This window comes from Elgaria multicarinata, chromosome 1 (genome assembly GCF_023053635.1).
Source record: "Elgaria multicarinata webbii isolate HBS135686 ecotype San Diego chromosome 1, rElgMul1.1.pri, whole genome shotgun sequence".
NCBI classification, from domain to species: domain Eukaryota; kingdom Metazoa; phylum Chordata; class Lepidosauria; order Squamata; family Anguidae; genus Elgaria; species Elgaria multicarinata.
Window position 1 is genome coordinate 103,852,741 of NC_086171.1, and position 13,959 is coordinate 103,866,699.

Here is a 13,959-nt window from a genome sequence, read left to right on the forward strand (position 1 = left end):
AATCGCCTTCTCCCTTATAATCTACCCCGCACACTCAAGTCCTCTGGGAAGAATTTATTCCAGTCAAAAAAAAACAAGGCTGGCAACTATTACCCAGAGGACCTTTTCTTCTGCCTCTTCCAGATTATGGAATGACCTGCTGGGAGAGATTCGTCAATTTAACAGTTTTCTGGATTTTAAGAAAGCTATAAAGACTGATCCCTTCTGTGGCAGGCCTACCAGTTAAGATGCCTTTTCATAATGTGCTGCTTTTAATAATGTATTAGTTTTAAATGTTTTAATCAATTATATGTATTTTATGGCATTTGCATTTGTGTTGTACCCCGCCTCGATCCAGAGGGAGAGGTGGGTAACTATTATTATTATTATTATTATTATTATTATTATTATTTACAGTGTAATTCTAGATTGCCATAATCAATGACTCATGCTAGCCAACGTCTTCTATTTTATTATCAACATTTTTGTTCTGCCTTTCTATAAAAGTATAAAAAAGGCAGTTAACAAAAAATAATAAACAATATAATGTGTTAAGTTGGGTCTACATTTTTTAACATAGGGTGGATTTAGACATACATTTGAAATGCTTCAGCTTTTTCCTTTTCTCTTGATGTGGGCTGATACCATGCATTAATATACATGTCAATGTGTATTGGCTTGCACTTTCAGATGCTGACGACACAATACCATAAAATATCAATATAGCTGCTTGGTCATTAGGATATGATGATATCCCATGAGGGCTCCACCATAAAAAAATATAACTTAGATGTACATATATTTTTCTATATGGCACTACCTTTTTGCATTGATTAAAAGGTTTGAATATTAGTTAGGTAAACATTTTTATGAACATCTTTTTATTCCTTTATCTACAAATAGAATAAGGTAACATTTGATATAACAAATAACAATTTATATGCAATTCATATCTGAAGTTGTTTTAACACAAATAAAGAAGAATCTACTTTTATAATGTAATATATAATAGGTATAATTATATATTTTGTTTTCCAAAAATCAATGCCATTCTGTCACAAATATAGGGTTCTTTTGCTTCCCATCTACCATATTTAGTTTTTAAAACTGAGGTAGCTGCCATACTTATCCATTCTCTGTAGGTTGGTATTTTTGAAACTTGTTTAATAATTTGTAATAACAATTTTGCAGCTATTAATAATTTTGAGACTATTTAGTGATGTGATTTTCAGTTAAGTAATTTCTAATGGTATCATTTTCTGATCTAAGAATTCATAGAGCCAGTGTGGTGTAGTTGGACTGGGAGTCGGGAGATTTGGGATCTAGTCCCCACTCAGCCATGGAAACCCATTGGGTGACTTTGGGCCAGTCATACACTCTTAGCCCAACCCACCTCACAGGGTTGTTGTTGTGAGGATAAAATGGAGAGGAGGAGGATTATGTACGCTGCCTTGGGTTCCTTGGAGGAAAAAAGGTGGGATATAAATGCAATAATAAAATAAATACATATTCAGTGCTCAGTGTCTCTGTGTACTTGGATCTAAAAAAATTGAATAGCAGGCAGGGCATGCCCACCATATATGTATATAAACTCATCATTAAGCCACCATAAAGGTCTCTCCTTTTTTTGTTTTTAATATGATTTCTTAGCGACTTCAAATTGAGCACATGTGTTAACTTGAGTTTTTTGTCTAATGCAACATTAACAAACAATAAAAAATTACAGTAGAAATCGAATGAAATTCTGAAATAGTTTTTATTTTGATGTTTCCATATAACAGAAGCATTGGTGGAAAATAATGAGCTAATTAATTAATTAGTTAACCCACAATTTGCCAGGGGTGCATTTCCAGGGAGCAAAAACAACCTATGAAACACTAACATCTGAACCTGGAAACTTTGGGTTATTCATGGGTTAAACAACCCAGAGTTAACCTACAAACATACAGTTGGTTAATTTTGGATTGTTTATCCCACAAAAAAACTCTATAGAGTATCCTGGTTCGGAGATGTTAGGCTGCAAATCTACAAATGAGCTTAAAAGTGGAAGAGGCAAGCAGTGCGCTTGCTCTCTCCACTTGTGCGCAACGATTCATGGGTTGTTGTTACATGAGAATCAGATCGATGTGACTTTACAGCTTTTAGTGAAAATTCCATATAACAACACCATGGTATACTGCCTTGAGAGGAAAGGCGAGATACAAGGAGAAATGGTAATTTCTGCTGAAAGAAATGCTTGCTGCATATAAAAGTGATTAAGCTACTGTGATGCATGCAATGAAGGATGTGACTAGAGCTTTGTATAAAGATGTATTTATATTTAATTTTCATGACTAAACTATCATGTTGGATATAATTCAGTAGTATTTATCATATCAAGTAACAGGCCATACATTTTCTCCACTGGAGTGGAGAAAATTGAGTGATTTTATTTCTCTGAGGTAATTGTGAATTGCCTTGCGAAGAGGATTCACAAAGTACATTCTAAATTTAGAAACATCCTTTGGATTTTTGTGTTCCTTTTCTTGAAATTATCTAAAGCAGCTTTCACAAACCTTGTGACCTTCAGGGGTTTTGTTTTTTTGCAACAATTCCCAGCATTCCTGATTATTGGCCATGCTGGCTGGAACTGATGGGAGTTGAAGTTCAAAAGTTCTGGAGGGCACCAGGTTGGGGAAATCTGAGCTAGAGGATGCCATATTAGTTATGCCTATATCAGGTGCTTTACAAGCTCAAGATATATTAGGACTGTGAAAAATACTGAATATTTAAAGTTGCATATAATATATATATTTGCTGTCTGAAGGACAATAAAGAAGGGATTGACTTACTGTTCTTGGGCAGATAATTCCATTACCGGAGTGTTGCTGCGTAAAAGGTTATGTATCTGATACCCACTAACCTCACCTCTCTGGTCGTGAAACATGTAACTGGGCCTTTGATGATATGCAAATTATGGGCAGACTCATACAAGAAGAGGCTGTTTTTCTAATATTGTGGTCCCCAGCTATTTAGGGCTTTGTAGCTAAGAAACGAAGTCAGTGCAGCTGTTTCAAGGACAGTGGTCTGTAAAACGCACCTCAGAGAGCAATATGTTTTGCACTAACAGTAGTTTCTGAACACTTTTCAAGGGCAATCTCACTTGGAGCATGTTACAATATTCTAAGCATGGATCAACAAGATCTACCTTCCCCACAAAAGGACACAGCTAGCACACTAGCCAAGCTTGGCAAAGGCACTCCTGGGCACAGCTGCCACCTGATCATGTCAGTGTGCAAATGTCCAGTTGCATTGATCAAGTCAAAGGTAATTTCATTGATATGAGAATGTCCTAGATGGTCTTCTCATTGTTGGATATTACACTACTTTCCTGCATGCATTCTGGGATTTGCCATTAAGGCATGCTGTAAAAATATGAAAACTAAACAAGCAAAACAATATCTCACACAAACAGGGATGTTGAAACTTTAGATGTTGACATCCAAAACTAGCGATGGTGTCATTGTCCCTGTCATGTTCTCTGAGCTCAGTCCCCTCTTGCTCAGAAGAAAACTCAGCGGGGGAAGAGGAATTGTCCAATGAAGTATTGCTGGCTGCTCCAGGACCTTCAAGACCAGAGGAGATAGGAACATCAGAAGAGTCATGCTGGATCAAACGAAGACCCATCTAGACCAGCATTCTGTTCATACAGTGGCCAACCAGCTGACTGTGGGAAACCCACAAGTAGGATGTGAATGCAGCAGTACCCTCTTGCTCATATTCCCCTGTACATAGGCATACTGCCTCTGATGCTGAAGGTAGCATAGACTCTTCAGACTTGGAGGGGTCTCCCCCATGCAATCTTCACTGCCCTTATGTTGTAGGAGCCAGCAACTTCAGAATCGGGCAATGGCCCTTTAAAATAACAGACAGCTCATCAGAGGGGGTGGGGTTAGGAGAAGGTCCAGGCCAGTGTGCTTTCATAAGTCTTCAGAAGGCAGCTGCATGTTGCTGAGACAACACTCCTTGGATGAGTTCCAACCACTACCTGCCACAGTGACATGCCCAAGGTCCTGACAGGTCATGCCATGTCTTGCCTGTTGTGATCCTGTATAGCTGAATATGATCATGCATAGCTTGATGTGAATCTGCCTTTCCAGTAAGTGCTATTGCTTCAAATCAGCATCCCATACAGATCTTGAACTGAGCTAGGACACAACAAGACCAGTTCAGACTTACAGTACAGGCCTGCATTTCCTGGATTGTTAAAATATAGGTTAGTTGTCAGGAGTGAATGTCAGGATGCTCCGCCCATCCACCTCAGCCAGCCAGTTTTGGTTAGCTTGAATTACAGTTGTCTGAAAGAGAGTGGTTTAATGTTAGTTTACTAACCAGGATCTTAAATCACTTTTAGGAAGTGGAAATTGTACATCCAAATCAGGCCTTCCTTCTACACCCAGCACTTTGATCTCCCATGTGCAAAAAACTTCCTTCCATACATTTCTATGAAGACAAGAATGCAACTACTTTACCATATATGAACTTTGTTTGGAATGACTAGTTGTGTATATCTGATGCCCATGAAGGTATGTCTGAAGGAAGACAAAATAATTGAAGCCACAAGTCTCACGGTTTGCAGTTGTTTCAGTATTCTGATTTACTCCGAAGTTAGTAACCATAGATTCCTGGTTTGGACAATGGTTAATTAGAGCCTTCTTTGTTTGCTCTATACCATGAAAGGGATCTGCATGAGCAAAAGAGCTGTGCATATCTTGCCTTATGGTCATCCAGCTGTACATAAAGAATAATCACTGTGGTTAAAATAGGACTAATAAAACTTGTAGAGATCTGTTCTCAACACAAGATGGCACTAATGGAGCATTAAATGGAAGGCAGACCTTTTTTTAAAAAAATCTACAGTTATCAAAGTTTTAAACTATCCTTTTAAAGTGATGTTGAAATATCAGCACACACATGCATTCTGTAAAATAATTAAAATAAACAACACTCCTAACAAACGATTCCTTGTGTAAGTAGACTCTAATTAGCTAAGCAATTGGTGACAATCAAACTAGTGCTGGATTTCCTTTTTCTACTTCATTTTCATTTCATCAAAGATTTATTTACAACAATGAATAAATTGCTTTTCTGGGTGATGGTGGTGGTGGGAAACCTTTTGACAGTGGAGATTTTATGTATTTGTGGATGAACACTTCTCTTATTGTATTATTTTTAGATTATGTTTTTATGGTATTTATTTTGCTGACTATGGCTTAAATTGATTTTGGGTATTTTACCCCGTTTTATTAATCATGAATTTCTGTATTTTGTGTGTAAGTGGTGGGAAGTGATACATAACTTTAATGAACCTCAACAACAATAATACCCTAACCAAAGCACATCATAATATAAAATGATAGGAAACGTAGAAAAATAAAGCTACGCATTTAAATAGAAGACTGCAGCTGCCAAATGTCTGAAAGAAGATGTCATTTTTTAGTAAATTCCAAGGCAGAAGTAATTACAGAAGAACCTTGGCAGGCTACTGTTTGTAGAAGGCTGTGCCATAGTTATGATGTCATAGCAAATATATTGCCTTCAAGAGTTGGTACACCCATCTCCCTGAGATGAAGCTTAAGTATTCATATGACACAGAATTTAATAGAAGAAACTGACACTTTTCAAAGCTGTTTTGCTTGGTATTTTCCTGTATATACTTTTTCTGGACATATTGCATAAAATCAAAAATTAAAATTATCCAAACAGCTAAAACAGTGTTTTAAAAGCAGAAATCCAATAAAGCCATTTTAGAATGACAGTATCCTGAGAATGGAATAATATCATTTTCACGACTCTTCTAAAATTTTACTCCTGTTTAAAACAAATTTTTAAAAAACAAATAGCTTCTGCATGCATGTACAACTACTTTGACATCCCTCTAAGGTTGGGTATCACTGGTCAAAAAAGATTTAGTTAGTTGGTTAACTTCTTCAGTGCTTGGAACACCATAACTGTGGGAATGGTACCTTCCACCACTCAAAAATCAGAAGGAAATTTGGGGCTTGACACACTAGCCAGAAGAGGGTGGGATACTTGCTATGGCGAGCCTGAAGAATGGAATTTTGAACCCTGGTTATTGCCAAACATAACTTTTTTTAAAAAAATGTAAATTGTGTAACTTGTAAAAATGTGAGGAAAGGCTTGCTTCCAGACAGAAGGCTCCTAGCACGAACAATTAGAAGCCATTGTGCAGCTGTTTATTCTTTTTCTTCTTAACCGATTTTCTCAGGTAAAAAAGTGATGAAAGAAGCAGTGGGAAAACACTGCAGGGTTATAATGGAAGATGATATCCCATAAAACGCCATGAATGAGGCAGGGTGATGGCATAATAAAACCCACATCTCTAATCACTCAAGATTTCTATAAATGTGAACAATATACTGAATAATTACTCTGTTTTGCTGTTTCCTGAAGATCATGCTCAACCTTCAGATACAAAATAAAAGAAGAAAAACATTAAAACACAACTAAAGCAGAGCAACAGTAGCCATTAAAAAACAAGTGTTCGTTTTTATAGCTCTCAGTGATATTTGACTTCTTTGGCTTATGGAACCATAACTTTTTTATTTTATTTTAGGAATGATGGCTCAGTTGAAGATGAATTAATAAAGCCATTGCTGCAAATGTAGGACAGAACACTAATGGTGTGGGCAGTATGGACCTAATGAATGGGCAGCCCAGCAATGTTAATATTGCAGCTACTGCTTCAGAGGTAAGGAGTCAATAAATAATTTCTTGTATAGTCAACTTTTTTTAAAAAAAATGCCATGCCAGTTTTTAATTAGCCAGTTATCTCTACCTATAAAGCGGAAAGTATGTGTGTGTCACGTATGTCCTGAAATATTTACCCACTTCTACATATGGTACTGCCTTAATGCTGTTTCTTGTCTGATTTTAATAATCTTTGAATTGGACGCTGTCTATCAATAAGGACATTACTGTACCTCCATCAACTCATGGAACTTGCTTGAGAGATCTGCTAGTATTAGAGTTTTGGGGGAAATTGTTTTGATATATTTTCCACTAACTCTGAATATATAGTTACAATCAGTCCACTGTGTTACCTGATTAATTTGATTCGATGCTGATCGTGTGTATTAAGGATATTCCATGTTTGATGATTGTGTTATGTTTGATGTGATTGGATGTTACGTCTTTTTGTTATAAATGTAAACTTCAATTAATTTTTTTTTAAAAAAATGGACGCTATCATCAACTGGTTCCAATCTATTTCTGTGTGGCATGAGGATGGTCTTTTTGGAGCAGCTACAGTCATGTGAAAAAGAAAGTACACCCTCTTGGAATTGTATGATTTTACTTATCAGGACATAATAGCAATTATCTGTTCCTTAGCAGGTCTAAAAATTAGGTAAATAGATGAACAACAACACATGACATATTACACCGTGTCATGATTTATTTAACAGAAATAAAGCCAAAATGGAGAAGCCATGTGTGAAAAAGTAAGTACACCTTATGATTCAATAGCTTGTAGAACCACCTTTAGCAGCAATAACTTGAAGTAATCATTTTCTGTATGACTTTATCAGTCTCTCGCATCATTGTGGGGGAATTTTGGCCCACTCTTCTTTACAACGTTGCTTCAGTTTATTAAGGTTTGAGGGCATTTGTTTATGCACAGCTCTCTTAAGGTCCCGCCACAGCATTTCAATCGGGTTGAGGTCTGGACTTTGACTGGGCCATTGCAACACCTTGATTCTTTTCTTTTTCAGCTATTCTGTTGTAGATTTGCTGGTGTGCTTGGGATCATTGTCCTGTTGCATGACCCAATTTTGTCCAAGCTTTAGCTGTCAGACAGATGGCCTCACATTTGACTCTAGAATACTTTGGTATACAGAGGAGTTCATGGTCGACTCAATGACTGCAGGGTTCCCAGGTCCTGTGGCTGCAAAACAAGCCCAAATCATCACCCCTCCACCACCGTGCTTGACAGTTGGTATAAGGTGTTTGTGCTGATATGCTGTGTTTGGTTTTCGCCAAACGTGGCGCTGTGCATTATGGCCAAACATCTCCACTTTGGTCTCGTCTGTCCAAAGGACATTGTTCCAGAAGTCTTGTGGTTTGTTCAGATGCAACTTTGCAAACCTAAGCGGTGCTGCCACGTTCTTTTTAGAGAGAAGAGGCTTTCTCCTGGCAACCCTTCCAAACAAACCATACTTGTTCAGTCTTCTTCTATTATTATTATTATTATTATTTATTTATATAGCACCATCAATGTACATGGTGCTGTACAGAGTAAAACAGTAAATAGCAAGACCCTGCCGCATAACATTTAACATGCTCACTGAGGCCTGTAGAGTCTGAGATGTAACATTTGTTTTTTTTGCAATTTCTCTGAGCATTGCACGGTCTGACCTTGGGGTGATTTTGCTGGGACGTCCTCTCCTGGAAAGATTGGCAACAGTCTTGAATGTTTTCCACTTTTGAATAATCTTTCTCACTGTAGAATGATGGACTTTAAATTGTTTGGAAATAGCCTTATAACCCTTTCCAGATTGATGGGCAGCAGCAATTGCTTCTCTAAGATCATTGCTGATGTTTTTCCTCCTTGGCATTGTGTTAACACACACCTGGATGCTCCAGACCAGCAAACTGAAAAAACTTTGCCTTTTATAGAGGTAGTCATACTTGCTGATGATCAATTAATCACGGACATTTGATTAGCAGCACCTGTCTGCTACTTAGCATCTTAATTCCTATGGAAGCAGTAAGGGTGTACTTCCTTTTTCACACATGGCTTCTCCATTTTGGCTTTATTTCTGTTAAATAAATCATGACACGGTCTAATATGTCATGTGTTGTTGTTCATCTGAGGTTGTATTTACCTAATTTTTAGACCTGCTAAGGAACAGATGATTGTTATTATGTCCTGATATGTAAAACCATACAATTCTAAGAGGGTGTACTTTCTTTTTCACACGACTGTACATATTCACCTTTCAACTTTGTACTGAAAAGACTTCTTTCTGTTTTGACAGAAGAGTAGCAGCTCAGAATCGTTAAGTGACAAAGGTTCTGCTGAACTAAAGAAAAGCTTTGATGCAGTGGTATTTGATGTTCTGAAGGTTACACCTGAGGAATATGCAGTAAGTAATTAACAAGTAAATGTTTGTGAATCTCTAATAGCCTGAATTGCTTTCGCTCAGCCTAACTACCATCTCCTCCCCTAACATTTCTCACATTGTAGAAATTGTGTTGAAAATGGAATCTCAGTTACATACCGGAGAAACAAGCTTTCTTCCCTACATTTGGCAAGTTCCATTGTCTGCTTTTCTATCCCCCCCCCCCCTCAAATGAAGAGGAGGAAGGCATAAGGGATACTGTGTAGGACAGGATGTAGAGGCAATTCTGTTCTTATATAGGAGTCTCCCACAGGGAAAGTATTTTAGTTGCAATCCCTTCTGGTAAGGTGGATGCACCAGCCCACCTTCTGCTTCTTTTGTTTCAGAGGATCTGTGAATTTGGTGAGGAAGATATTCTCCATGTCCTTGAAAAGTCCTGTCTTCTGTTTTTCAAGGCCTGTTTATCAATCATTCAAGATGATCCTGCCCTTGTCATGTTCCCATATGTTCACAAATTATGTGATGGAGTGTAGCAGCTACAATAAATGTTGTATATGGCCTGGAAATTCCATTGCCATCAAGATTGGCGATTGACTCGAGTATAGTGCTGTGCCCAGACTTTTTCTCTTAGGTTTTCAACATTCCTGCAATCAAATGCTTTGCAGATTCTAACATTATAGTCCATATTATAAAATAACAACTTATTCATGTTTTTCAACTGAGATGCCTACAGATATATCTCTGGGTTCATACCAATTGTGCATCCATAATTTAATCTGGATTTTCTAAAATAGGGGTAGGCAACCTGCTGTTCTCCAGATATTTTGGATTCTTGTGGTCTCTGTGCATTAACACATATGAACTCTGACTGTGTGCGGAGCTTTGATTCAGGAAACTTCTAAAGCTGAGAAAGTTTTTGGTGGAAACCTTCCCCAATGCCCAGCACGCACCATGGCTCATCAGAATAACCCATCATGTCATGCAAATTGGGTCACTGTCTTGTTAATTAATTTATTTATTTAGAGTATTTTTATCCCGCACCTCAGCCAAAAGGCTCTCGGAGCGGCTTACAATGTATCAATAAAGAAGACAGTCCCTACCCTCAGGCTTGCATTCTAAAAAAAGACATGACACACAAGGAAAAGTGTATGGGGAGGGAAGAGGGAGAAAATAAAAAGAAATTAAGGAGACTGCTTAGGCTGGTGGGAAGGCCCTGCTCCGTCCTCTCATCTCCCAATGGAGGGGCAAACCAACAGCTCCTTCTTCCCCACAAGGTGAAGATGTTAGCCCTGTAGGGGAGGGGTCCAACTGAAGCAGGCTCTGATGGTCCCTGCTTGCTCCAGTCTCCCTCACATCTTCTTCCCCACAGGGTGAAGATGGCAGTTGTTGCCTAGGCATGGAACTCCTGCTGAGTGTGTCACACTTCTAGGAGATGGGAGTGTGAGGTATTTGAATTTCCAGTAACAACTAAAAGAAATGTTCCTCTGTATGCAGATGCAGCATGGGGGGAATTGTGCAGAAGGTTGCAGGAATGTGCAAACACACATAAACCCTTTTGGAAGTTCTTAATGAAACCTCAAAATATTTTACTTCTCAGCCTTTTACATTCAACTAGTATAAATGGTTCTGTGTCCTTTAGTTTTTACTATTTTCTGTTGGTGCCAGTAGGCGTTATGGTGTAAAATAACACAATGAATGGTAAAGTGGTCCTCAACTAAAGAGTAGTCCTCTAAAAACTTGTAAACATCCTACTTCTGAGATCTATTATTAAACCTCCTTAAAATGCTAAAATTGAAAGCTATTGGAAAAATCCACTTATTAATTTGATTTTCTAAATGAAAATGATGCTCAGATAGTTATACTTTCAAATTAAATTTGGGTTCAGTTCTAAAAATTGGTAAGAACATGTTTTTATGGCAGACATGGACAGATAAGGCCCTTTTTACTTTGGATCAGCTGGCAGGTGTTGATGCAGTTTTGTCGTTTTCTATCCTGCAAGCCAAAGATGATATTTATTTATTTATTTATTCATATGTATCCCGCCATATATCACAAGGATCTCAGGGCGTCTTACAGGTAAAATCATACAAACAATATAAAACAATAAATATACACAGCTAAAAACAAATTAAACAATTGCTAAGTTAAAACCAGTATGGAATTTAAAAACAGTAAAACCAATTAAAACTATGTGCAGGCTTGGTGAATTTAGCCATCAAAGTCTTTGTTAAAAAGGCCATGTCTTAACTTGGCACTGATATGAAGTTATGAGTACGTGCCCTACTGTGGCTAGGTTATCCCTGTCCAGGAAAGGCTGTAGCTGGCGGATCAGCCGAAGCTGACCCCAAGTACTCTGGGCCACAGAATCCGCCTGGGCCTCCAGTGACAAGTATGGATCTAGGAGTATTCCCAAGCTACACACCTGCTCCTTCAGAGGGAGTGCAACCGCATCCAGGACAAGTTGCTTAACCAATTCCTGGACTCAGAAACCACCAATCCACAGAGCTTCCATTTATCAGAATTCAACTTCAGTTTATTAGCCCTCATCCAGCCCATTACAGCCTGTAGGCACTTGTCCAGGACCTTCACCACCCCAGCTGACTCCGATGACAAGGAGAAGTAGAGCTGAGTGTCATTGGCATACTGATGACACCCAATCCCAAAACCCCTAATGACCTCACCTAGCAGCTTCATATAGATGTTGAACAGCATGGGGGATAGAATAGGACCCTGTGGTACCCCACAGCTTAATAGCCATGGGGTGGAACAGGAATCCCCCAATACCACTCTCTGAAATTGGCCCTGCAAGTAGGAGTAGAACCGCTATAACACAGTGCCTCCTACTCCCATCTTGCAGAGCCGATCCAGTAAGATACCATGATCAATGGTATCAAAAGCCGCTGAGAGATCCAGGAAGATCAACATCCAGCTGTGGCTGAATGGCAATACTTGCAATTGCAGTATTTGTTAGTATTTAAGTTTGACCCGGCTGTTTTTACAGCATCAGAGTCTCCGTCATTATTGAAAGCACTTACTCAGGCAAAGCGACTCACAATCCATGTCTATAAATACTTGTTATGGAGTAGGCATTTGGATTGTCCTATTCTGCCTAAACAGTGGATCACTGTTTTGGTGTCTACACTGTTGTGTCTGTGGATCTGAGGCTGTGTCTTATTCAGCAAAAACATTTGTTTTGTGTCTATTGGACGCCACAATGTCTCTTTAATAAGGCATTATCTAATTTGGCTAATTGATAGTAGTGCAATGCAACTAATGATTCTTTTAAATATACTTTTTGGCAATTTTGCTTCTTTTTTGGAGTAGACTATTACACAAATGAATTTTGTATTGGAACAGTCTTTATTGGCTGATGTACACTCTTTTCCATTATTTACCTGCTTTATGGAAATTAATGAATGGTCAGCGTAAAATCATTCTCTGCACCCTTTTGACAGTTAAATGACTGATATTACAATATTGGAATGATAAATGCTCACCTCTTATAATGCAATGGATTGAGGACCTTATAAACTAATGTTTGAATGGGTGGTGTATAGATGCCACCTTCAAATGGATACTTATTTGGATGTCTGGTCTTTTTTTCTTGAACCCTATGTATAATTGCTAGTAAGTTGTATTTTCATATATATGCACTTTGTATGTATTCATTGCTTTGGATATATATACACATTTCTGTATGGAAAAAGAAATTTTAAAAAGAAAAGAAAAGAAAAAACATTAAATTTGGGTTATGTTTGTTTTGTGTAACCATGGTGAACATAATTTCAGTTCAATATAATTAGTATGTGGGGCATTTTTAGAAAAATATTGAAGGGTGATCAACTGAAGAGAATCTTCATAGCCTGAAAAATATGTGATTCTCTAGCCTATCCTAAAAAATATGAGATTTTCTAGTGTATCATAAAAATATGAGATTCTCTAGTGTATTCTGAAAAATATGACATTCTCTAGTGTTGCAGGTTTAATTATATGATTTCCTTCTATCCAAGAGAGAGCCTTGTTGTCTTATAACATGTATTGAAGTATTCCTAGATGTTATGTGGAGGGGTAACAAGGAGGATAAAAAACAATGATTTAAAAATAAAAAACAGAGGTTGGACTTAAAACAGATTTTTTATTTACATCAAACCATCAGTAACATACTAAATTTCTATTTTTAAAAAATAACATAGTTATAATTAATTCTCATCACAAATGTGCTAAATCTACACTTATGTTCTAATAAAAATATAGTCACCCACCAATGAAATATGGACATTCCTTTCAGTTTTTCGTCTTTCTAAGTGCTACTCTTGCTTCTTGAAAGTTCTGGGTGTTAAGTTTTTCTGGCTAAAGTGACATGCACAAAGACACAGGCTAATTATGATTGTTGTTCTTTGCTTATGTGATGGTGGAGTTGGGCCAAGTAAGGCAGAAGTTAATTGAGACAGAAAGACGATATAGGAAAGGAGGGTCAGAGGCTGAGTAGAAAGGAACAGTGGATTGAAAGAAAAAGTGCTTGTGTGTGTGTGTGTGTGTGTGTGTGTGTGTGTGATTTAGTTACTACCATTTCTAATGTACTGCTACAGATTCTGTGTACTATTTCCTAAATTAATAAAAAAATGAGCTAAAAATAGACAAAGTATATCAGCCTTGATATTGTAAAATAATGTATTGAATTGAAAACTAACATGTTTTATTGATCTGATTTGCACCATTGTTTAAGAAATATTTGAAGAACTATCAGTGGCAAATTTTACATCAGGGTTTTTTCTTAGCGATTTTAAACCAGTCCACCCTGAAGGGAAATGAGATACAGTAGATAGGCTTATCATTTTTTATTGTTGCCCCATATTAT

At 37.6% G+C, this 13,959-nt stretch overlaps 1 protein-coding gene across 2 annotated transcripts in view; it reads left to right on the plus strand.

Annotated features, from left to right (window-relative positions):
* Positions 1 to 13,959, plus strand: part of RALGPS2 (Ral GEF with PH domain and SH3 binding motif 2) — a 142,828-nt gene that overhangs the window by 32,285 nt on the left and 96,584 nt on the right. For both annotated transcript variants that reach the window (XM_063134320.1, XM_063134328.1), the window contains exons 2-3: positions 6,596 to 6,730; positions 9,018 to 9,125. In XM_063134320.1, coding sequence (XP_062990390.1) covers positions 6,674 to 6,730; positions 9,018 to 9,125 — 165 coding nt within the window. In that variant the 5' untranslated portion in view covers positions 6,596 to 6,673. The remainder of the gene's footprint in view (positions 1 to 6,595; positions 6,731 to 9,017; positions 9,126 to 13,959) is intronic.